Consider the following 26,379-nt stretch of genomic DNA (forward strand, 5'->3'; position numbering starts at 1 on the left):
TCCCATTTAAGAAAGATGTTCTGTGTGTCGACATGAGCAGAAATGAGTCTACATCCTTGACTTACAATGAGCAGAAGGTTATTATGAAATATTACACTGACACTCTTCCAACATGGGGCAAGAGCACATAGGGAATGAGTTGATATGCTGGTAGATATCCAGGAATGAAACTTAATATTACACGGCACTCAGCTGTCCAGCTTTGAGTGATTCACAGTAAAAGATGCATCAAGGAATAAAAAATAATATTCCTTGCATTTGATAAAGTGCCTTATCACGTCTTTGAGATGTCTCAAAGCGCTTCACAGGATATACTGTAAAGTGAATTAACTGTATATTTTGTGGGCAAAACGCAAGCCAATTGCGTACAGCAGCATCCCACAAACAGGTCGTGGACTGAGTGACCAAATTCTTCTTTTTTTTTAAGTGATTATTACCCACAGCAAAGCGATCTGCCAATCGACTAACAACCGGGTTCCTTGCTTACTGCCAGGTAAACAGGCATGTGAAGTAAAGAAACTTGGCCAATGATTCGCCATGCCCGGGAATCGAACCCGGGTCCTCTCGTTTGTGAGGCGAGTGCTCTAACTTCTAAGCTACAGGACTCCACATTATGTCCTGGAATATGTCCTGAAATGTGTCAATGAATGCGAGCATTGAGAGACATATTTTGCTGTGAACCACTCAAAGCTGGACAGCTGAGTGCAGTGTAATATTAAGTTTCATTCCTGGATATCTACCAACATATCAACTCATTCCCTATGTGCTCATACACACCATGTTGGGAGAGAGTTAGTGTAATATTTCAAAATAACCTTCCATATATTGCAACATATCTGCTCATGTAGCCACTAATATACCATCTGAGCTTTGTCCTGTTAATTATCCCAGCCAGTTCTCTTTCATTCCCAGGCTAAAGGACCATTAACCTGATAAACCAAAGTACACGTGATGTGATAATTAGCATGAGTGATAATCATTACATGTGTTCGACCCAGTTGGTAACTAAACACTGACAACTGGTGTGGATTTCCACTGCCCCCTCCAGGTCAGCTCACTAGAAGACACTATTCTCTTTTCGAATAGTATCCTAGGATCTTTAAGGTCCATCTAAACAAGAGGATTGAACTTGGGTTTAAAGTCTTAACCGAAAGAGCCTCCATTTGACTTTCATGTTAGACTAGAAGCTCAAGCCCCAATGTGGGACTCAAACCTACAATCTGTGGTCCAGAAGTAAGAGAACCACAAACTGTGCACAACTCAGTTGGGTTGCTCTTGCAGATGTCAGCCTGGCTAAATATGCAGCAAACTCGCCTCAGAGTCAAAAGGTTGTGGGTTCAAGCCCCACATCAGGACTTTGACTTCACAGTCTAGGTTGACACCCCATATTATTGTCAGGTACTGGAGTTTTGTGAGCCTCAAAGTAAATTCAGACATAGCTTGCACTCCTTTTTTTATTATAATCACGTTTTTTGTTAAGAAATAAGCTTAACAGTTTTTTATTACTGGTCTACGAGAGTTTGTTTCAAGAGGACTTCTGTCAGAATCTTTTCTATTTTTAAATCAGAATATAAGCTGATATACTCTGCCCCAGTAGAGTCTCCTATCTCTGATTCCATAGAGTTTTGTCTCATCTCTCTCCTGCTCTCTAGAATGGGGAGGCATTGCTTGAGCAGCCTCAGAACGCAGGAAGCAAACGAGAGGAGATGCCATTAAATCACAAGAAAGAAGTTCCCATGGGTGATGTAAGCTTGTTATAAAGCATTTAAAATGATTTAAAAAGGCAGAAGAAAAACATCTTACATTTATATTACTTTCATTGAAAAGGAGAAGAAAATAACAGCAAAGCATCCTAAGAGATGTAATAGCAATTGGAATCTATGTTTAGTCAGGAGCCATTGCAGTCATTTGGAATGGAATATATGCATTTATTTGAAGGTACAGACTGATGTTTGCATAATATATATACTTGCAATTGGCTGGTAGAAGTTTAAACACACACACACACAGACACACACACACAGAATTTTTTTTAACGCAGTAAAATCCTTTGAAGCGCTTTGACACATCTCAGCTGCTAATTTTCACCTAGACTGTTATGATTTCAGCAAACCCCACCCACCTGAACACACACTAAGCACTAGTTTTTGGTGTAATAGATTAGCTATCTACAAAATACACAGTCACTTTACAGTGAAATTCTATGAGGTGTTCTCCTGATATGAAAGGCCCAATAGCAAATGTAAAAATTATTTTTATTATTTAAGGGTTGTTCAGATCCTTGATCTGGCAGCTGGAAGATTACTGTTGGGGTCTAACTTGCAGTATTTCTTAATAGGATTCCTTCAAAACAATTCCTGTTTGTTTTCCTGGCAATCTGCATCGGAAGTGGTTTGGATCAGAGTGAAGTCCCCGGGTGAAGTGAGTGATCAATTTTATCTGGTGGTCGCTGAAGATATCATTGCACGACTCGAAAAGGGAAGGGAGTTTCTCTCGGTATTCTGGCCAACAATCCTCCAGATAAAATGGGTCGTTCACTTCATGGCTATTTGTGGGACAGTGCAGTGCGCAAATTGGCTGCCGCATTCACTTACAAATACACAGTCATTGCAATTCGCAATAAAATGCTTTGAAGCGCTTTGAGACGTCTCAGCAGTCAATTTTCACTTAGAGTCTCACTTACGATTTCAAGCACCAGATAACTAAAACCAAATAAACCTTGTTCATGCAAGCTAAAATATGCTTTCAAATAAACAACAACTTGGATTTATATAGCGGCCTCCTAGAGCGCTTGAATACAAGGTGAATAGAGTTGATGGCAAGGATATCATGAGGTCTTATCAGATGATAACTATTTCCATGACGTAACGATTTGTGCATTCTAGAATATGCTAAAGGTATTTGTACAACATTTTTGCAAAATTTCCTGGTAGAATTATATTGCACCTTTCACATTGTTGTGTCTATCCCAACAATCAAGCCATGTTTCCATGCATGTTCCTCAGCGAAAAATATGGGGTAAAGGGAACATCTTTAAGTGTACATTACATTACATGCTTTGAAGCAACTGTAGCCTATCTGATGCTCTTTGTGTGGTTTGAACTTATGCGGTTATTTGCTCAGCCACAGTTCTACTAATACCAATGGTTGGTCAATCGCCCTCGCACCCACAGGCATTCATCATCTCTTCGCATTCTCAGCGATTCAGCTGCTGTTGGATTCTATTTGGGGGCTTATGACCCATCAGTGCATACATGTCAGTTACAAACTACGGCCCACCTGTGAGATGAATTGGCACTATCATTTGGGCTAAATCCACAGCTCCACAGCATGCAGACTGCCAATACAGCAGTCACACGACCAGACCAGGTGTCTGCCAGGCTCAGTTGTTAGCATTCTTCACAAAGAATATACAGCACAGAACCAGGCCACTCAGCCCAACCAATCCATGCTGGAGTTAATACTTCACCCAATCCTTACTGCCTCCCATACCCTTCTATTCCTCTCTCCCTCAGACGGTGAGTTCCACAATCTCACTGCCTTCTGCGTGATTTTAAGCGCACTGAGATGCTACCCTGTATGAAGGACGCTATATAAATACAAGTTGTTGTTGCCAAATCTTTTGTTGAATGTCTGGTTTCACTCTTATGTTTGTGTCGCCTGTTTACGGACTCCACAGCCAGTAGAAACAGCCTATTTATGTTAACCTTACTGTACCCTTTTATAATTTTAAACATTTTTATTAGGTCCACCCACCCCCCCCACCACCACCCTTAAGTATCTGATCTTTAGTGAAAAAAGGCCCAACCTATCCAGTTTATCCTGACAAGCAGCAACCTGCCAGCCCTGGTGTCATTCTTGCAAATCTGACCTGTACTCATTTTATCAGACCAGAATTGGACACGATGCGCTTAGAGCATATGTGGTCTAATCACAGTTTCAAATAAATAAGTAAATTCAATATAAATTAAACAAATATAAATAACATAAACATCAGCCTCTGAGTCAGAAAGTTGTGGGTTCAGGCAATATAATAATAATAATAATAATTCTTGCATTTGATATAGCACTTTTCACATCTTCTAGACGGTCCAAAGAGCTTCACAGAATATGCTGTAAAGTGAATTGACTGTATATTTGTGGGCAAAAATATGACAGAATTTTGAACATACTGTCTAGACTCATACTCCAAATCAATGCTGGGGAAGTGCCCTGGCTAACTATTCCCCAGAGAGAAAAAAAGTCATTCACTCCATGACTGTTTGTAGGAAGGACATCTCTGTGTTGCCACATTCATCTACAAGTACAGTCAGTATACTTTTACAGTAAATCCTCCGAAACGTTTCGAGATGTCATCCAGACATGAAGGGTGCTGCATCAAATTCAAAGATTTCTATTTCTTTTTAGGTGTTGAGAGCTAAAACCAGTCGAGTATCATTGATTGAAATTCGAGCATTTCAGAATAGATTTGATGTGATGATTACCACATGGAGCTTGTTACAAAGGCAAGTAAATGGGACTGAATGGATTGCTGTTTCAAAGAGCCAGCATAGACACGATGGGACAAATGGCCTTTTTCTGAGCTGTAAATTTCTATGGTTCTAAGTTCAAACATAAGACTTTGATACTGTTTCCTTCTTAAATTCTACAATTACTTCTCTCTCGCCCACATTTAAGCATTTGCAATAATGATTAATATGAATAAATGGTAATTTATGAAATTTTTAAACCATTATAAAATTACTGCCTTTAGCTACCTTCTGTTCTTTATGACCTATTTTCAGGAATATTATAATATTTTCATGTTGTGAAATGACTGCAGATTAATTCATGAAATCACGTAGGTTTATTTTTCTCACAAGGATATGACCTATTGTAATTACTACCAAACTGCTACAACCAAAGACAATGGCTAGTTTAATAACTTCAGTGGGTATTTGGTATATTCAATAATAATCATAATAATAATCCTTGCATTTAATATAGAGTGTAGAGCATCGGAAACAAGTGTTTCAAAGGTAATTCCTCTGAAGTGTATATTTGTAGGCAATCTTGGCAGCCAATTTGCCAATCAACTATGAAGTGAATAATAATAATGCTTGCATTTGATATAGCGTCTTATCATGTCCTTGAGACGTCTCAAAGCGCTTCACAGAATATATTGCAAAGTGGATTGTCTGTGTAGTTTGTGGGCGAAATACAGTAGCCAATTCCGCACAGCAGTGTTCCACAAACAGTTGTGGATTGAATGATCAATCCTTGAATCTGGTATAGCCATATTTGGAGGACATCTCAAAGCACCTCACAGGAGTTATTTTATTGACTAAGCATTTTGATCAATTTGTCTAGATGATTGTTCGCCAGGACATCCAAAATAAACTTCCTTCTCTTTTTGAATAGTTTCGTAGGATCTTTAACGTTCATCTGAACAGGTTTGTTCAGATGAACATTATCCTGCATTTATGTTAAAGATATTTCTCTTTAAGGATGAGTTGGAGTGTCGACATATCCAGTTGATTTTTTGGGGAGAAGGAGGGAGGAGGAACCATTGACTTAAAAGTATAGATGTAATTTCAACACGATTAACTTAAATAATGCTAAAATCTTAAAATTAAACCAATAGTGTGCTGGGATCCATACATTTTCACATTCATTATTGTTCACTTAATTCACTGTGTTTCACTTCTCCAAAGTATTATAATTGTAAAATATTACACCAAAAGAAAATGAAATAAATGGATTTCAGTTTACTGCTGTCGGTAGTTTGAAAGATAGCATCAATATCACTTAAAATACCAATACTTTTGCATGTGTATTCACTTATCTGTGTAATTAAATCCTTGTTAAACACACCACATGGGCTTTAATAGCACTTAAGAGACTTTTGACTTTCTGCCATTCTCCCTGGTGTTCTCACTCTCTCTCTCTTTCCCCCCCTCCCCAAAAAAACAATTAATTGACAAAACATTTTATTCATTATTAAATTATTTAATGAAGTTTAAATTGTTATTTAAATGAATAATTAAACATTGTGTAATTACCGTTTTCAAATAATGTAATTGGCTCCTACCTAATTAATCTACCATTTTCACAATAAATGGGACGAGATTTGATGGACTCATTTACAACATCTTCATGCTGTCATTTTGTTGAAGCAGTGTATTCATTTGTTTACGGTTTGTGGAGTTTATTTGAGTGAAGAACATTAAGAGTGACTACAGTTGGTTTGAATCGGAAGAAAATGTATATGTTGGCGACGGGGTAGGGGAACAGGGGACGAACGGACACATTTATTATTCAATCAAAAAAATATTTTAAATTGGCACCACCCTTGTGGAGGGAGGCAATTTGGTATCATGTTCCTTCCACATATACCTCACGCCATGTAAGAAGTCACGCCAAAAGTTTGGACCTTTCCAATGATTGAAACTTTTCCTGCTGACTGGATGAAAAGGGGCCAGAAGTCGCGAAGTGATTGTCATCCTGCCTATACCTCATAAGGGATCATGTGTCTATCCGTTTCCCTGGTGCTTTCTCGCTCAATTTTTTCCATTTTAAGAGCGATTAGGTTTATAGCTTGTTCTTATGTCACCTTAACCTTCTAATGCCTAACCCTAACGTTCTAACTTTTTTTTATATACATATTGCTACATGGCATCAATCACAATTTACCTCTTGTCATCACCTTGTTATGCTTATTTGTGACCTAGCAATTCATTTCATTGACTCGATTAATTTAAATAGTTACCTCCAGTCAGTTACTGAGTCGATTTTATCTGTTTCCTATTTAACTTGTTAGTCAGATGAGTCATTTTATTTTTGCAATTCATCGCATTTTCGCTTGATTGCTTTTCAACCAGGACAAGTGGATTTAAAACTGGTGAGTTTCATTCTCTGGTCTCCATTGTTTCAGGAGCTGAGCTTACTTTTGAGAGCTGACCTTTTGTCATTTTCGAAACTCCCCATTGCAATGATCTGATATTTAGGATTAAGATTGGTGTAAATATTTTTCTACGGCCGCTACTGCCACATCAGCAGCTGCTACTGAAGGTCAGATCGTGCTTTGTAAGACCCTATCAAGATTGTCAACTTGTGCCTAGCAGCATTATATTGCCATTATAAGCCACATGTTGCTTTGCTTACGATTTAGCAAAACCAGGGTTTAGTCCTCCAACCAGATCCCATCTTTTAGGTTCATAGATTCCTAAAAGGTGCAGGTCAGAAACAGGCCAATCAGTCCATCCGGTCTGGCTGGGGTTGTTACTCCACATGGCTGCTTATCCTAGATCCTATCCCTAGTCCCATATCCCATGTTTCTTCCCATAACCCTCAACTCTAGTCTCTGTTTACCACATGTCCAGCCTTTTTTCAATGTGCACATAGATGTCACCCAACAACTGACTGTGACAGAAAATTCTACACTCCCACCACTCTCTTTGTTAAAACGATGCTCCTCATGTCCCACAAACGGTTGTGGATTGAGCGACTATTCATTAATTCGTTCGTTCGTTCGTTCGTCCGTTCATTCGTCCGTTCCATTCATTCATTCATTCATTCATTTTTGAACGGATTATTACTCCTGGAAAAGTGATCCATAAATCGACTTAACAACTGAGTTCCTACATGCTAGGTAAACAGAAGCATGTGGAGTAAGGAAACTTGCCCAAAGTTTCGCACTGCTCAGGAATCAAACCCAGGTCCTCTCGCTTGTGAGGCGAGTGATCTAACTACTGAACTACAAGACTCCACTTATACTACAATAATTGTTTCTCGAGCTCAAGGATGGCAAACATTTAAAGTAATTGTCGTGGAATGCTTTTTTTCTGATCAGCGATTAAAACCATCAAGACTGTGATAAGAACTGGAATCACTTTAACCCAGTTGGTTTGACAGTGTCAAACAGTACTCAGGGAACCTCCGAACAATTCAGAAACTTGTTTGATATCGCTCGGTCTGAACACGCTTGAAACTGACCAACATCCTCACTGCAGGGGCTGCACAACACAACACCCCGTTTCACTTCTGTCATTATCATTTGTGTCAATGTTGATATTGTGGGATCATTTTTTTGTGTGTTTTATTTCTTTGCCTATGTGCTACCTCATTCCCTGTCCCCAGTGGAGTTGTCCCCATTGCACTTGTTCCCCACCCCACCCTGTCACCACCCCCAACTAACTCGGCACCACCATTCTGTATCACACTCAATCGCTGTCTTGTGTGTAACAACATGTCGTGTGTATGTGTTTGATGGAGAGACCACCTCCCTCAGCCATGCCCCTTGCCGCTTGCTCTGCCTCACTGCTCTACGTAATAAATAATCTTTTCTAATAAGTAAATAAATAAATAATTAAATAAAAATAATTTGGTTACCCAACCCACGGCTGTTTGTGGGACACTGCTGTGCGCAATTGGCTGCTGTGTTTCGCCCACAAAATATAGTCAATTCACTTTACAGTGCATTCTGTGAAGCTCTTTGAGACGTCTCGAAGACAAGATAAGGCGCCATATTAAATGCAAGGATTATTGTTATTATCATTGTTCGTGCCTGAGGAATAATGCTAGGTTTTATTTCCAAATCTCTTGGGTTTGAAGTAAGCATTTCAGAAATTGCATGTTAAATGTCAGGGATCATCTCCCTCATCAATCAAGAGTTGTTAAGGGACCATTTTATATATAATCTTAGAACAGAAACAATACTAATTTGTGCCCACGATGTTACATTGCTGGATCATTGAGGATCAGCCCCCAAAACACCTACTATTTAAACGGGCTCCAGTCAGATTTATACTGGGATTTCACAGCACAAAATATACAGTCAGTTCACTTTACAGTATATTCTATGAAGCGCTTTGAGACGTCTCAATGATGTGATAAGGTGCTGTATCAAATGCAAATTGTAAAAATACAAGACAGTTCGCTGTGAAAATTGGGGTGATTCACCACTGAGAGCATAGGAAGTATGACTCTTATCTGACCGTTGAGATAGATCAGAGGAGGTATCTCAACCCAAGATATCTGATATTCTCGAATAAATTCGCTGCAGGAAATTACTGCACTGTGAAGTGGTGAAGCAAGCATTATTTCACTATCCTTCGAATATTTTTTTCAAAATGCATATTTAAAATTCCTCCACAAAGAAGTAAAGTTCTGAAGTATGCTTGTTGTGCTTTTTCTATTGCTCAAGCATTCATTAAGATATTATCTTAAGAGAAAAATATATAGATTAAAGTTTATAATAACCCCCTTCTTTATGTTACCCAGCTGCCGGATTCCCAATAAGTCAGCATAAGTAGGTTTTCTTGTGTCATACTTCCTTGAACACTGCAATTATCAGGTAGTTGAGTTAAACAGTTCAACGTAGGCAGGCGTTTTATACATGGCGCTGTGGAAACAGATGATGAAATAATTGATGTGCTGCTCTGCATATGGAGAAATAAATTAGTATTGGCAGTAAACACTTTAAAAGTACATAATGGTATCCAAAAAAAATTCCTTGCCTGTGATAGATTCATTAAATAATCTGGTTGGAACCAGGCGCATGTAGAGACAATTAAGGACGACTTCCTTTCGGAGTGAAATATTACCTACTGATTGCTTTAGCAAACAACGGGATTTGTGGTGTGGTCTGGAGACCGTCATGTCAAACAATGTCCAAACACAGTTAGAAAATGAGAGCATTAAAAGGTGCAATGTTCTTGTATCCATCTAATCTTTTAACATGTGGCTGTCAGAAAGAAAATGTGTGTGCTTCTGCCAAGGTGGCTCTAAACTCTGTTGGGTTCACTGCTGATGGGGGTGGGAGGGAGAGGGGAGATGAGGGGGTAGTGGAAAGGAGGAAGGAAACAGGACGTCTGGCAAATAGAATGCAGTGATAAATAAAATAATCTCCGTTTGAAGAAAGATTACCATCTAGTAGTATGTTGTGATCTGGGAAAGAGTATGTCTCCTTCACTCTCAAACTCATGCATCCATATAAGAGACAGAGTCCATTCAGACTTCTATCCACCATTACTCACGGGCACTGTGTAACTATGTTTGACAGTGCAACAAAGCAGAACAGATATTTACTACAGGAAACAGAAGCAAATGGAAGGGCTCTAGCACTACTGGTTATGCTAACCCCTGTCACTTACATCCTCAGTGAGTTGCATCTCATTTTAACTGGAGTATCCCTGCTCGTTCACCCAGCAAAGCCGACCTCAACGCTTGATTCTGTTGTTACGCTACAAATTGGATGACAGATTACTGGCGTCGGGTTAAATCCAGCTGCAAGTGGAGTCCTGTAGCTCAGTGGTTAGAGCACTCGCCGTGTAAGCGAGAGACCTGGGTTCGATTCCCGGGCAGGGCGAAATGTTGGGCAAGTTTCCTTACTCCACACGCCTGTTTGTCTAGCAGTAAGTAGAAACCCGGTTGTAGGTCAATTGGCGGATCACTTTTCCTGGGCAATAAATCCTTCAAAAAAATGCTGTGCGCAATTGGCTGCCGCGTTTCGCCCACAAAATATGCAGTCAATTCACTTTACAGTATATTCTGTCAAGTGCTTTAAGATGTCTCGAAGACGTGTTACGGCGCTATATGAAATGCAAGGATTATATTATATAAATGGCGGTAAAACAAAAGACGCTGTGGCTAGACCACAAGAGAAATTCGTATGAGGAAGACCCTTTCGGCCCATTTGATCTCATACTTCTAGAATATTCACCCTATCATCCTCCCATCACAGCATCAAACTGTAGTTTTTAAATAAGCCCAGGACTCTCAACCATGTTTCCTGGTTAAAAAGAGATAGGGGTGAGCAAGGCACCATTCTGTAGTGCTATCTCACTGGTGTGGTATTGGCAATATTTTCACTGATTGTGAGTGGTATAGTATGATTGACATTGATCTTGTCATAAGTCCCCAAAACTGAGGTGGGCACCTTTAGCTTCAATGTGGATTTTAGCTTGATTGCCATGATGTGGCATTCTGTGCATTTTCAGTTCATCGGTCCATGTGGCTTCACTCCCATCAATATAAACATCACTTGGTGGATTTTACTGAAGAATAAAACAAGGTGAAGCATATGTTTCTTTTGTGTTTGAACTCTATGCTTGGCGTAACGATGCAATGGCACTGAGAGTAATTCACCAAAAAGATAATCCTACAAGTGCCCACTTTTCTGGGGATAATAATCCCTTCAAAAATAAATATAATAAATAATAATTTGGTCACTCAATCCACGACTGTTTGTGGGGCACTGCTGTGTGCAATTGGCTGCCGCATTTTACCCACAAAGATACAGTCAATTCACTTTATGGTATAATCTGTGAAGCGTTTTGAGATGTCTCGAAGGCAATGGTAAGGCACTGTATCAAATGCAAAGATTATTATTATATATATATATCAGGCTAGTCTCCCAGAACTCCACTCATTTGCCATCTTCTCATCTTTTTCTGAGTTTCTCTGTGCCTGCCATCCAATTTCATGCAATGGGACCAGAGATAATCAGTCCAGCAGAATTCCAGAGGGAGAGCGTGAGATGACACATCCTTGTGCTTTTCCCTGATCCTAGTGATCTGATTCCAGTACGTAAGTATATGTGACAGATATACATTGCATTCCAAGAGAACAAGGCTTCATGTAAATGAAAGAAAGTAACCAAATAGAATCAAGACTCTGCTGATGTGAGTAAACTTCTCTACGGAGTTGGACCAGTTTGGGTACTTGTTTGGCTGTAAAAGTATTTTAGTAGAGTACATGAGCTGCATTAAAAAGGTGGATTTATATACAGAAAATGAGAACTCAAATGAGAGCAACTGTAATATTCAAGAAATAAACAAATGAAAACACATTGAACCAATTTTGACCCCGTTTTTTGGAATACCTTCTCCGCCTTTAAAACCTACGTGAAAACCTCTCTCTTTTTTTTACCGTCTTCTGCCTAATCCTTCACCCCTTCCTTTCCACCCCCATCTTCCACTTATAAAAGAGCTTTGAGACACTCCCCTAAACAAAAGGCCCCAAGTTGTTGTCGTTGTGATTTGCTAAAGATCATGAAGAGTGCAACTGTATCTCTGCAAGGGCCTGTGAGTATACAGACATGGAAGGTTACATGTGGAGAAATACAGAGTGACTGCAGTGTAAAAAAAATCAATTAGGGTGCAGCACTTTTCCTCAGTGCTGGAGAAAAAAGCATATAGGATATAGTCGTGTAGCGCAGTGGTTAGCGCAGTTCAAGCGTTCTGAGATGCCGTCCGGCGTGGAGGACGAATTATAAATCCAAGATGTTGTTGTTGTTGTGAGTGCGTTCGAGTGAGCGAGAGGACCCGGGTTCGGTTCCTGAGCAGAATGAAAGCTTAGGCAAATTTCCTTAAACCACACACACGCCTCTGTTTACTTAGCAGTAAGTAGGAACCCACTTATTAGTCGATTGGCGCATCGCTTTCCAGGGGTAATAATCCCTCAAAAAATATATAATAATGTGGTCACTGAATCCACGGCTGTTTGTGGGACACTGTTGTGTGCAATTGGCTGCACGTTTCGCCCACAAAACACCCAGTCACTAAACTTTATGGTATATTTTGTGAAGCGTTTTAAGACGTTTCGAAGACGTGATAAGGCGCTATATCAAATGCAAGGTTAATTATTTTTATATCCCCAGACAGCGACAAAGGATCATTTTGAAAATCTGAATCAATTTCCAAAGCATTTCGAACCCGACATTAAACGCAACATGCTCTCTGCATATAGGGAAAATGGAGTCGGAGCCGGCTTGAAAGAAATCCTCCCTAGTTCCAGTTGGATAGGCTGACGGGAATACAATTGCACACTTGCATCGGTCAATACTCACCCTGATTCACCACAAATCGCAGTTTCTGTATCGTAGCCAGATTGCCGCTCACTCTGTAAATGCCATGAGCATCCAAACCTGACAAAAGAAGCGTTGGTACATGATTAAATTAAAATTTTACAATATTTTCTCCTACGTGGTCCTTGAACTTGCAGCCTTATTAGAGCAATTACATCTTCCCAAACTTGCTGTCTGACATTGCATATACATGTTTAGCTATTCAGTCATCTGTAAATGCATATCTCATAGTCTATTTACACCAAATCAATCCAATACTGTTAATTTTACCTGACCAAGGTCTCTGACCTTAGAAAAGGCAAATCTGTCTTTAGGTATCAAACACATAAGCTCAATTCAAGCAAGTACTGTTAAAATAACAAGAGGGGAACTGCACTGTAAAGGAAGATAAATCTGCACCATGTTTGGTATACTTTATTAATGACTGCTAGCCATTATGCGACTAATATCACAATGGAATGGTTGATACTTTCTAATGTAGTTATTTATGTTTCAGAGGAGAAGAGAAAAGATGAAACACTGAAAAGAAAACTCATTAACTGCAATCTCAAATTTCTTTTAATGACACACTTTTCTGAATATGTGTCCGCACTGAAGAGCCTCCATAGCTGTCATTAAACAAATTCCTTGTGCATTCAAATACACGGGTGATACAATACGTCCTCTCATACTTCACAAAAAACAATAAAGCTATCATTTAGAGGGGTGGGGGGGGAATGTAGTGTCACCAAATTGCAGTGTTACCAAATTGTCTGCCATCGCATTTGGGATATTATTGCAATTCATCATTCTACCAGGACTTCATTCTGTGACGAACCAAATGCAGGTAGAGGTTAACAAGTGGCAAGATGCACATGTGAGATTGATGTTAAGTGTGAGACCGCAATGCACACATTGATATTAGAATGTTTGTTCATGGAATGTCATCATAATACTGTATATTACGTTCACTTGGAGCAAACAACAACCCAACTTGCATTTATATAGCGCCCTTCATGCAGGATAGCGTCCTGCAGCACTTGACAATGGTGGAGTCTGACACCGAGCCAGGGTGGAGGGGGTGGGGGCGGGGGCGCAGGCGTGGGAGGTGACCGTATACGCACTTTATGTTCAAAGGGATCAGCGTGAAATCTCTAACACTGATTCAGAATGCAGAATTCATGCGCACAACTAGTCCTTTCTTGGGGACGCAGAAAGTCAGTCATCCTGGAACGATCCCGTAAATAAAGGAAAGTAATAGAAGGCAAAGCAGTTCAGGCAATCAATGAAAGTGGTGGCATTTAGCAGCCCGGCAATTGTAAAATGGACAATAAAATTCCATCCCAAGTGAAAGCTAATAAAAACATTGATGTCTTCCTTTAATATACTGCGGCTCAGAAGCTGCATGGAGACTAGCCAAACTAATTTCTTATCAAACCTTTGGAGGCACAAGGAGACTGAGCAGGGTTTTAATACAAAATGAAGAGATGAAGGTGGGTGGGGGGTGAGTTAGGGTGGGGAAAGATTGAAAGGACAGACTTCAAACCCATTGAGGCCACTTGTCCTGCAGTGGTGATGGTATTTAGACGTGGACACAAATTGAAACCATGTGGATTGTTCCAGGCTGGAAAGGAACGTACTCAAGAAATAATCCTTGCATTTAGCATAACACCAAATGTCTCAAAGCGCTTCACAGGATTTACTGGGAAGTGCACTGACAATTTTGTAGGCAAAGATAATGGACACAATGCACTGTTATGAGAACAGGCAGCAGAGGGCCATTCGACTAAGGATATTTAATTTAAAGGTGCGTGCAAGATGCACAATGCAAGCTTCATTGGCTTTCACTAAGAACTTTTATGCCGGGGATTGGATAAAAGCTTTTCGAGATAGAATGATGGTGTTTAGAAAATTAAATCAGATGGACAGCCAATTAAATGGCCAGTCTTTTCCAGTCTTGTACATTGTATTCCCAAGTTTCCCTGTTTTGCTGGGTCATCTAATTTGTGTGATTTCTAAATGTGCTTTTTCTTAAACAAAGAATCCAAATCGTTGCTCTCTTATTTCTCAACTAGTTTTGACTTTCGGAGTTCAGAGGTTATCCGTTTAATATATTCATCTCACCGATGTGCATGCAGGCTTTTGAAATCTAATTAGTCAGGGAAAAAATTAATTATTTAATACCACAACTTTTTAGAATCTAGGTCTGTGTTGATTAGCGAGTTAAATGAACATCTTAAGTGACTTTTTTAAAATATATTATTGCATAAATCTGGAAGTGGTGAGCGGCATGTGTTAGGAATTCAAAGCAAAAATGCTGATTTCCTGTCACTATTATTAAACACGGTTTGTGTATTTAAATGAATATACATAAATAAAAGATTCATATACCACAATTATAAAGGGATCTTTCAATCAGAAACACATAGAATAACAGATGCTTGGAGGGGATACCCCAGGCATCTCATGTAGGCTCTACGTAGGCTCGCTTTCCACACAACATTGAGTTTCCAATCTTAACCATTAGCGATTGGTGTTGGGATAGAACTGATAAGCAGAGCTGCCCCAACAAAATAATGATAATAATAATAATCCTTGCATTTGATATGGTGCCTTATCACGTCTTCAAGACGTTTCAAAGTGATTCACAGAATATACTGAGAAGTGAATTGACTGTATATTTTGTGGGTGAAACGTGGCAGACAATTGGGCACAGTAGTGTCCCATAAACAGTTGTTGATTGAGTGACCAATTTTGTTGGGGACTTTGAACTTGCAGACTAAGCTGACACTTCAGTGGAGTGCTGTGGTATGCGCTGAACTGTTGGAAGTCTGTTCTTCAGATGGAACGTTAAACTAAGCTCCCGTCTGCCTATTCAGGTGGCCATTAAAGATCCCATGGCCCTACTCGAAAGGAGGAATTTCTCCCGGTGACCAAGCCAACATTCCACAAGATAAAATCGGTCATTCACTTCCTGACCATTTCTGGGACGTTGCTGTGCACAAGTTAGCTGCTACACATGATAGAGTAAATCTTATGAAGCTCTGAGACATCCTGTGAATGTGAATTGCTCCTTATCAAATGCAAGGATTATCATCATTTTAGGTACACAGGCTACAGGGTGACCAAAAAGTGGTGATAAAACTTAAAGAAATTATGATATTTTTCTTTTAGTAGGGTAGATATCATGACTTTTTGGTCACCCTGTGTATATACAGAGGGTTCCTCTATCTAGGTGTATAGCTTGTCACTCTTCTTATAGATAAGTACCAGCTGCTCATGTCTGTCTGATTTATCCTCCACATGGATGTTTTACGGTATTTGGGAGGGTTTCACAAAACAGCGTGCATTTAGTCAGAAACTTCACTTGGGTGACACAGATGTCCCTTTAACAAACCCCTATTTTGGCTAAGAAACTGATCACCCAACACCTACCAACCGCTGCATGTTTTCACAAAGCCTGCATTCTACTAGCCAACTAGAGCCTTCAAATTACATCTTGTCACCATTTTGCTTTGTAATTGAACATCGAGCAGAATTGTGGAAAATTCTCAAATTCAAGTTAGATTTGGATGCTGGATTTCAGCAGTTCTTAAATGGAGCCGGTTTCCAAATAAAGACGAAATGCATAAGAGCCTCAAAATTCCACCTTGTCCTAGTCATTTTGTCTTACAATTTAACTTTGCACAGAATTAAACACTCCAAGGTGCTATCCCACATGAAAGGTGATATATAAATGCCAGTTGTTGTTGTTGTGGAAGTATGGAGAATTCTCAAATTCAATCCTACTTTGGAAGCTGGATTTCAGCAGTTTTTACGTGAAAATGGTTTCCAAGTAAGGATGAAATACATGCAACATTATTGCCAGAATGACACATATCAGTGTGTAGCAATGAGTCTTTCCTAGCAATAGGATGCTCTTCGGTGAAATCCTTGCTGACTTGAGCCACGTACAATATATAATCACTTTTGATGGAAACTGAGTCTGGTGGGGTTTTTCAGCTTCTTTTCCAAGAGGCCTAACTATTTGTCAGGAATGGTTTCAGAGCTAGTTATTTAACTCCCGCCAGCTGCTTCCTGACGGAGAGAAGCTGAACATTACCAGAGCATTTCTTGTCATCACCTGCTTCTGCTCCATTAAACACATAAAGGATTTATTCTGCACGATGCACCATTTCTATTCTAACTGATTGTCCATACTTAACATGGACCTTGGAATTTGGATTTCTTTTTCAACCTAGCACTATATTGAAGTGTTAGCCTGGACTATATGTGCTCAAATTCCCAACAGGGGACTTGAACTCCATGTCCAAGAGATCAGGGGCATAGTATCTAGAAGCTCAGCCACCCATGGTGGGGTGAAGGCACACTGCTAGACAAATGCTAACATCCAATGAACCAATAAAGTTTCCTTCACCAAACTGAAACGTGTGGTTTCAGGGTCAACCTGAATTCATCTGATTTGGATGGTCACACACAATCATCGGATGTGAAATTCCAGTTCAATAAAATCTCTAAGTCCCTTTTTTATTCCATCTGGTACAGTACCTGTACCTTGTTTCGCCCATAAAACACAGTTATTACACATTACAGTATATTCTGTGAAGTGCTTTGAGACGTCTCAACAATGTGATAAGGCACTATATCAAATGCAAGGATTATTATTATTGTTTCATGGGTTGCACATACATCTCTTATTATTTTAGTTCAGGTGGAGGATTAATTAATGGCTACTCACTGCTTGCGACTGTGGTGAGATCTAGGATGAAAACCCATTACTTGGCTTTCACTGATATAAAGCTGTCTCAGTGTGTGACCTGCTCGCTCCTCCACTACTATATTTAATTTGTCTGGATCAATGTGAAGTCCTCTTTACAAACCTTATACATAAATAAAACAATCCTTGTATTTGATGATCACTACAGCTACCTTCGAGGGAAAAATAAAGTGTAGACGAGGTGAAAATTCTTTATGCGAGTACTTAACCAGAATGTTTGGTTCCTAAGCTGTGTCTTGAGCTGGTGGGCTGATTACTCTACCTCATGTATATCTTTTACATATCCCTGTGATTAACTTTTATCCCTGTGGTTAGTTTTTATACCCATGATTAAAAATTAATTATTGAGCATTGGCAAAACAAATAAAAACATATGTAAATAGTGCTTCTCTCCAGCTTGCTAGTTTTTCTTTGCTTCCTGAAGACTTACCAATTATGTATGTATGAAACTGACCGATTTTTTTAAAAAAAAAGTCACGAGTTCTCACTCGAAATAGTTCTCTCTAAATTTTGGGGGAGCTTTCAGGCTTTCTTCAGTTTCACAAATCAGGTGCTTAGCTCCCCTGTGATCTGTGTGGTGTTGGTGCAGTGACCTTATTTTCTGCGAGTAGATTATGGATTGAGCACTGTTCTAAATGTTTTATCAAACATCTTTGTATGTACTTTCATTCCCCACAAATATGGCCATTCAATTCACGACTGCGGGATACACTACTGTGCGCAATTGGCTGCCGTGTTTCGCTCACAAAATATAGTCAATTCAATTGATAGTATATTCTGTGAATTGCGTTGACGTGATAAGGTGCTGTATGAAATGCAAGGATTATTGTATCATAATTACAATATTATTATTATATAATCCTTGAATTCGATATACCGCCTTATCAAGTCATCAAAAAGTCTTTAAACCCTTCACGGGATTTTACTGTAAAGCCTAGTGATTGTGTGTTTGTAGGTGAAGTATAAGGCACAAATACATATAGGGCAGACGGGACCTCGGTTTAACATCTCATCTGAAGGATGACATCTCTAACACTGTAGTGCACACCCCCAACACTGCATTGGAATGTCATTTATACTTTGAGAATTTGATATTTATGATTCCAGGCTGTGAATTCTGTCACTCAATCCATGACTGTTTGTGGGACACTACTGTGCGCAATTGGCTGCTGCGTTTCGTCCACAAAACATACAGGTCAATTCACTTTACAGTATATTCTGTGAAGCGCTTTGAGATGTCTCGAAGACATAAATAACGCGCTATATCAAATTGAAGGATTATTATTATTAAACTGTCGTTTTGCAAAGCATACTTAAAATGTAAATACTGTATTGACAAATGTTGGACTCTCTCAAACACTACGTTAATGGAGAAATTGAAATCCGGGTAGAATTTCTACCGTATAAAGACTTTGTCAAAAAAATCGCTATTTTTAACATTTGGCACAAGGTCAGGTTTTCAGCTCATCAATATCCTACGTATATGTTTTCTTTGCAAGTATACAGGTGTGGCAAGGAATTGACAACAAAATGGTTCTCTGTTGTGTTTGGTTTCAATTTTCTTGTTAAAGTATGGATTATTGCTCAGATGGACTGATCTGATAACACGATTTGCTGATGTGCTGTAAAAAATGAAATTTCATCTCCAATAAAAGGAAAAAATCATTTGAAGAAACTTGCCTGGCTCATTGCTGCTGCTTGTAACAAGATTTTTTTTAATATACCAATAAACCGTTTCTGTGTAATTAATGCGAGAGCCTTGTTATTATGTGATTAGACCCATTCAAAAAAATTCAAACAGTTCAAAAACAAATTACTGATCAGTGGTGACATTGTGTCTTTTTCATGCATTTCTTTTTCGACAAAAAGATGTTTAAGCAGCGAATGCTAATGACATCATCTGGGAAAAACGACTGAATACAACAGTCTGAAACTACTATTATTTTCTGGGTGCAACACAAAAATTCCTCTGTGTTCCCTTATATTCCTAGTGAGAAGAGAGTGTCTCCTGGTGTCCTGGTCAAAAGTGCCCTTAATAAAATTAGTCACTCACTTCATGGCTGTTTGTAAGACATTGCTACTTGCAAATTTACTGCCATGTTCTCCTGCAAAATACGTTGTACCCACATAATAATCCCTTCCAAAAAATAACAATCCCCCCCAAAATAATAATAATAATAATAATTTGACCACTCAATCCACGACTGTTTGTGGGACACTGCTGTGCACAATTGGCTGCTGCGTTTCACCCACAAAATATACAGTCAATTCACTTTACAGTATATCCTGTGAAGCGCTTTGAGATGTCTCGCAGACGGGATAAGGCACTGTTTCAAATGCAAGGATTATGATTATTATTATTACTTTACAATACATTCTGTGAAGGGCTTTGGGGCATCCTCCCAATGGGAAAAGCATTATATCAAACACAGTGATTATCAGGACAAGGTCCCAAAGCACTTCACAGGCTATATTGTGAAGTGAGAGAGAGATCTATCCAGATTCCTTGCAGTCTTGTGAAGAAGTTTTTGGATGTGTTTAAGTTTCTTGGCAGCTTTGTGTGAGAGATAGGTCAGTTCCTTGGTGGATATGGAGATGAGATAAGGTTTAAAGTAATCCCTGCTTTGTAAAAGGCATTGAAGCACCAGAAAGGAGTAAAAAAATAAAAATAAGTCAATGTGACTCTATTTAGCTGTTAATATTTCTTTAAAAGGGCCAATATCTTAATGTTTTTTTCAATAACAGCACGCCACTTTGTGTTGCTCGATGAATAATTTTTTTTCCTTATTCAAATATTTCCAATATCGTCTTTAAAGAGGTTTTTTTTTGCATAAGTAAGTGTCAGGTATATGGCATGAGTAGCATGGGATGAGCACATTCACGGCATAAAACCCCTGGTTTCTATCACTGTTCACAGTGTGCTTCAGACCTTTCTGCATTTCTTATCATTCCTGAGATTTTCAATAAGTCAATTGCCAAAAGACCCACTTCAACAGTGCTCCTGAAATTTTATTCAATGTCGTGCTAATAAATTGCATACTAGTATGTACTGTGGAGTCCTGTAGCTCAGTGGTTAGAGCACTCGCTTTGCAAGCGAGAGACCTGAGTTCAATTCCAGGCAGGGGGCGAAACCTTGGGCAAGTTTCCTTACTCCACACAGAGCCTAATAATAATCCCTTCAAAACCAAAAACAATAATAAATTGGTCATTTTCAATCTACGACTGTTTGTGGGACATTGCTGTGCGCAATTGGCTGCCGCGTTCGCCCACAAGTATACAGTCAATTCACTTTACAGTGTGTTCTATGAAGCGTTTTGGGACGTCCTCCTGACGAGAAAAGCGCTATATCAAATGCAAGGATTATTATTATTATTATTATAATAATAATTATTATTATTATTACATGAATCTCAAAAGGGCTTCTGACTGAATAATAATAATAATCCTTGCATTTGATATAGAACCTTATTATGTCTTTGATACATCTCAAAGCGCTTCACAGAACATACTGTAAAGTGAATTGACTGCATATTTTGTGGGCAAAACACCACAGCCAATTGCACGCAGCAGTGTCTCACAAACATTGAGTGACCAAATTATTATTTTTTTTTAAGGAATTATTACCCCTGGAAAAGCGATCCACCAATCAAGTAACAACCGGGTTCCTACTTACTGCGAGGTAAACAGAGGCGTGCGGAGCAATGAAACTTGCCCAACGTTTCGCCCTGCCCAGGAATTGAACCCAGGTCTTTCGCTTGCGAGGCGAGTGCTCTAACCACTGAGCTCCAGAGCTCCAGAATAGTATGTACTTGAATCTCAAAAGGGCTTCTACATGAATAAACACACAAAAGAATGACATGTACCACGATTAGTTCGAGTAGTTGGCAAAGTTCTTTAAAGTTGCAAGCGTTACAGAGTCAAAGGTGTCCACAACACATTTGGCAGTATCGTTCGGCGAACGCATCTTAAACTGTTTGACTACATGAATTTCCATTGCGTTTTCAGTTCTCGAAGAGTTGCTCAAATTGTAGTTCAGAACCAGAAACTATTTTAAATTGTGCTCCAGTGTTCTTCAGGGAAAAACTCATCCAATTCTGCTAAAGTTCCGTTGATTTTGCGAATGTCTAAGGTTTTGGGGCTTCTGAAAGTGAAAATACCCTTCCGCTATAGAGAAAGAATCATGTACAATCTGTATTGCAAAAGGCTGCAACATTAATATTGGCTGCTTGTTTCAGTGTAATGCACTTTCAGTTCATTAATTTCTATCTGTTCCTCTCTTCCCTTTGTATTCTAGTATCACCTATGGCCAGTTGAACAGGATTATGGCGAAACCCAAATGATCTCTGACACTGGACCCTTCCGAGTCAGTACATATAAACCCTCCAAGAACGGTTTTATAGCTCTCCTGTGAAGGAACATTCTTCTCAGGTACAGGACATTATGATGAAAATAATGGAACTCAAAACAAGCACATGCAGGTGTTATTAGAGAACTGGAGATTCCCCCTCCACATCCCGACTCTTAATAACTTTAAAATATTAACTAGCGCTTTTGTATTATGTTGTATTATAGTGCTTGATACAGGGTAGACTTGCAATTCTGCAGGGTTTCACCTTCCTGGAACTCAGCCCTGTTTTATAGTGATTCAGAGCTGGCGATAGATGCCAGTTTCTCACTCCAAAGCACTCTATTCCCCTCCTGTACAATGTTTTTTATGGTTGCTACTGGGCTAAGTGATTGGGAGCCGGTGCCCTTCACTAACCTGGCTATTATAAAGCACTATTTTGTAATTTTCAGACAAACCACCACAAAAGTTGGCAGACAATTAACTCATTTCTATGACCTTGTTTTCTTAAACCATGACATTCTCAATCGTCGCTTTAATCCAATTTCCCATCTAATTTGAAACATTTGTCAATGTTTATCAAACGCATGAATGCAAATTTATCCAGGACAAGGATGGCCAAGGCTAAACCCGCTGAAAGCTGCTCCCTTTTATACAGTTATCTTGCCTGGATGGTCGACATTTACACAAATCCTTGTAAAAACCTGATCCAAACTCCCAGACTGATCCCAAAGTTTGCATTGTTAAGAACAGCTGTATCAAGCATTCCATTTCTCTTGCTGTAAGAATGATTTACCTTCTTATGCCTCATTTTACATTTACAAATCCTTTGTGTCTAATCCTGACCTGTGGTGACTTATTTGGCGTCATTAAAAGAATTTGCCTTTGGCATAATTCTGCTACCAGGAAGTCTCGGAAGATATTACAGTTTGTATGCAGCGAGTATCTTCAAGCGAGAGCATTCCTTTTGATATTTATGTGGTTTAAAAGTAATACACCAAATCCTAAATCCAATTAACATATTGCTACCTCCCTTTTTTTCAAAAAAAATCTCTGAACGCATGAACAGCGATGAAGTAAAGAACATCTGGTAATTTCTTTGGGATGCAGAGAAACAACAAGCATTAAAAATTATTATGGTGACCTGATTGAGGACAAACATATGGGGAGGAGAGAAAAAAAAGTGTACTTTTTTACGGGGTAGACAATAGTAACCGTGTCTCTTTAAAAGGCGATGTGTACAATGATTGAAAAAACACAGAAAGACGATCTTGACAATTTGTTTTACAGTTGGCTGCTTTCTGCACAATGATGTCACAAATAAAGGCATGGGTGAATTAACATGTTTTCTCTCCTAATGTGCTGCTATGGCTGAAACCATGATATGATCAGATAAAAATGTCATTCTTCGCAACTGAAATCAGAATTGGTGAAATAAAAGTCTGTGTTCAAGTGGAAATTTTCAAGCGCCACTTACTTCTATCCAACAAGGCTGCAACTTACAGTGTAACTTGGGTGCCAACAACCTAGTCTAAATTATTCCTCTTCTTTCCCTCCTACCCTACACCCCCTCACCACCACCCACCCCACCCCCACCCTCCCTCCCTCCGCCTGCACACATACACACACACCACATATTAGCAGTGACCTGTCCATTTACGGACACAATAATTTCTGGATAATTTGCTACCAGCCCACATTCATGGGTTCAACATGGTCAACAGAATCACAGAATCATAGAAATATTACTGGACAGAAGGAAGCCGTTTGGCCCATCGTGCCTATGCTGGCTCTTTGGAAGAGCTACCCAATCAGTCCCACTCCCCATATCCTTGCAATTTTTTTTCCTTGCAATGATTGCTTCAAGGCCTTTTTCCAATCAAGTTTGTCTGCTGTGTCTTTTGAGGATGGTTCTGCCGAGCTTTGATCTCAGAACAAGACAAACAGAAATCTCACTCCAGATTACCATCCAGTAACACAAGCTGGAACCTTGATGTATGTGGTCAACAAGTGAGAATTGGATCTGCCTCGGTCTTGCTGCCCCTCGCTGTGTAGCTCCCTCCCCGCCCCACCTCTCCCTCGCAATATTGTTGAACTGATGTATTATTTTTAGTCACTCTTGACGAACGCCACTTGTGTAAGATACCAGAGGGCAGCCAGGGCCACGTAATGAACTTTCATGTTAAGATGCTATTACCGGTACACCAAGGATGCTTGTGCTGATAGAGATTCTTAGCACTGCGGCACTAATGTCATTTATTTAGTCGTCAAACTGGGACTTGTGCTGTGCTGGATAAATATTTAATTGAAGTGCACTTATGGCAAACTTCTTGGTACTGCAGTGAGCAATGGTCCCACATGGAAACAGTATTTACACCAGTGAGATTATAGCACATTATGATGTCAGCTTGTTCTCGTGGGTTTATTTTATTTCACAGAAATACATAATGTGCTCTTACATCAGTCCTCAACTGGGTGGTTAGAGCACTCACCTCGCAAGCGAGAGACCTGGGTTCAATTCCTGGCAGGTTAAAATGTTGGGCAAGTTTCCTTACTCCACATGCCTCTGTTTACCTAGCAGTAAGTAGGAACCCTTTTGTTATTCAATTGGCAGATGCTTTCCTGGAGTAATAATTCCTTAAAAAAAATTGGTCTCTTCAATCCACACCTGTTTATGGGACACTGCTGTGCGCAATTGGCTGCTGCGTTTCACCCACAAAATATACAGTCAATTCACCTTATAGTATATCCTGCGAAGCGCTTTCAGACGTCTTGAAGACGTGATAAGGCACTATAACAAATGCAAGGATTATTATTATATTTATTATTATCAGGAATAAGCAGGATAAGTCCAGGGAAACCATAGCTTCCAGTAGTGAATGGGTAAGAATACGCCATTTTCTCAAGTGAAAAAACAAGCAAAAAAGAGTACTGCTGAAATGCCTTTCATGTCGGGAGGGCATCTCAAGGCACTTCACTAGAATTGATTGAGAACCCTATCTTAGTTGTGGCGGTGGTGAGCTGAGGAGAGGAGGGAAGAGAAAGGTGATCAAAAGCACAGTCAAAGAGATAGGTCTTCAGACCCATCATTCATTTTTCAGCAATGTTTACTTAGACATCGCTATTTGGGAGAATTCATGTGAGTAAAAGCAGAGCAAATTCAATGTTGGAATGTTAGCAATTCTATTTTGAATCCCTATCCATTGCAACTAATTCTCGGAAGCTGTTTCTGGGCAAGTGTAAATCCTGAACTCAACATCTTAGCTCGCGTCTTCAGCAAAGAATAACTTTCTTAAGCCCATCCCTCAGTGGTCACCAGGCCATCGCTAAGGCAAACAGAGCTCTAGTAACAAGTCATTCAGCAGCACACTTACAAATGCTTTCCAAATCATGAGAGATCGATTTCCTGTGGAAAAAAAACCCCAGCTCAACAATCAAGGAACTTTTTCCACATGATGGCACTTCCTGTCATCTGTGCACCATGAGTTAAATCTATTTCTATCAAACACAGTTCTGCTTCTCATTACTGTTGTAAGCAGTTTATTGCCAATATAACAATGGTAAGCGTTTTATTTGAAGAATAGATTTGCCTGGTTCTCCTAAGTACTGTTTACATTCTGCTTATATCCTAACGTCAGCTTTAACCTATCTTACAGCAGGTGATATCTCAGCAGGTCCACATGCTAAGCCGAATATAGATTAATTCAACTGGGCACTGCTTATTTCAGTGGATTTCTGTCCAATGGGATGCATTGGATTTAAACTAACAGAAATTTGCATGACTTTTAACTCTTTATAGTCTCTGTGAGAAATGAATTAGTACCAGGCACGAGAAGCAGATGAGGCTGCATTCTGCCTTAAAATGTGTCAATCTCACAATTCTGTCAAACTGTTTTTCCGGGTTGGTCATTATCATTATCTTAAACACCGATGCCCTTGTGTTGGACAGGTTACCTTACTATGGTAAGACATCTGTCGAATACAAAGGACCACTCGAAGCAAAGGTTATTCTTGTGAAGTAATTTTCTTTGCTTGATGCACGTTTCAATTACCATTTGTATAAGAACTATAGTTACAAATCTTGTGCTGTAAGAAAAGATTCTCTCTTTAACTGATGAAGGAGGAGATCAGACTAAGAGAAGCTAGATACTAGATCCGAATAAAAGTGTCTGCCTAGCTCAGTTGGTAGCACTCTCGCCTTTGAGTCAGAAGGTTGTGGGTTTGAGCCCCACATCAGGTCTTTGAACTCACAGTCTAGGCTGGGCACTCCAAGCAGTGCTGGGCAAGTGTTACTTTTGTTGGAGTTTCTGTCATTTGGATGAGACATTAAAAAGGTCCTGTCTCCCTGTTCATGTACATGTCAAAGATCCCACTGTACTATTTCAAAAAGCAAAGGGCGTTACTCCTGCTGTACACCTAACAATCCCTTAA

The 26,379-nt window shown here is 39.5% G+C and overlaps 1 protein-coding gene and 1 non-coding gene across 2 annotated transcripts in view; one reads left to right on the top strand and one right to left on the bottom strand.

Annotated features, from left to right (window-relative positions):
* The window catches only part of arhgap15 (Rho GTPase activating protein 15), a 317,810-nt gene that overhangs the window by 82,359 nt on the left and 209,072 nt on the right, over positions 1-26,379 (bottom strand). Inside the window, 1 exon segment of the mRNA XM_007896359.2 lies at positions 12,830-12,907. Coding sequence (XP_007894550.2) covers positions 12,830-12,907 — 78 coding nt within the window.
* Positions 10,277-10,349, top strand: trnat-ugu. Its single transcript has one exon. It is a non-coding gene; the product is annotated as a tRNA-Thr (tRNA).

This window comes from Callorhinchus milii, unplaced genomic scaffold, assembly GCF_018977255.1.
Source record: "Callorhinchus milii isolate IMCB2004 unplaced genomic scaffold, IMCB_Cmil_1.0 Scaffold6, whole genome shotgun sequence".
Taxonomy (NCBI): Eukaryota; Metazoa; Chordata; class Chondrichthyes; order Chimaeriformes; family Callorhinchidae; genus Callorhinchus; species Callorhinchus milii.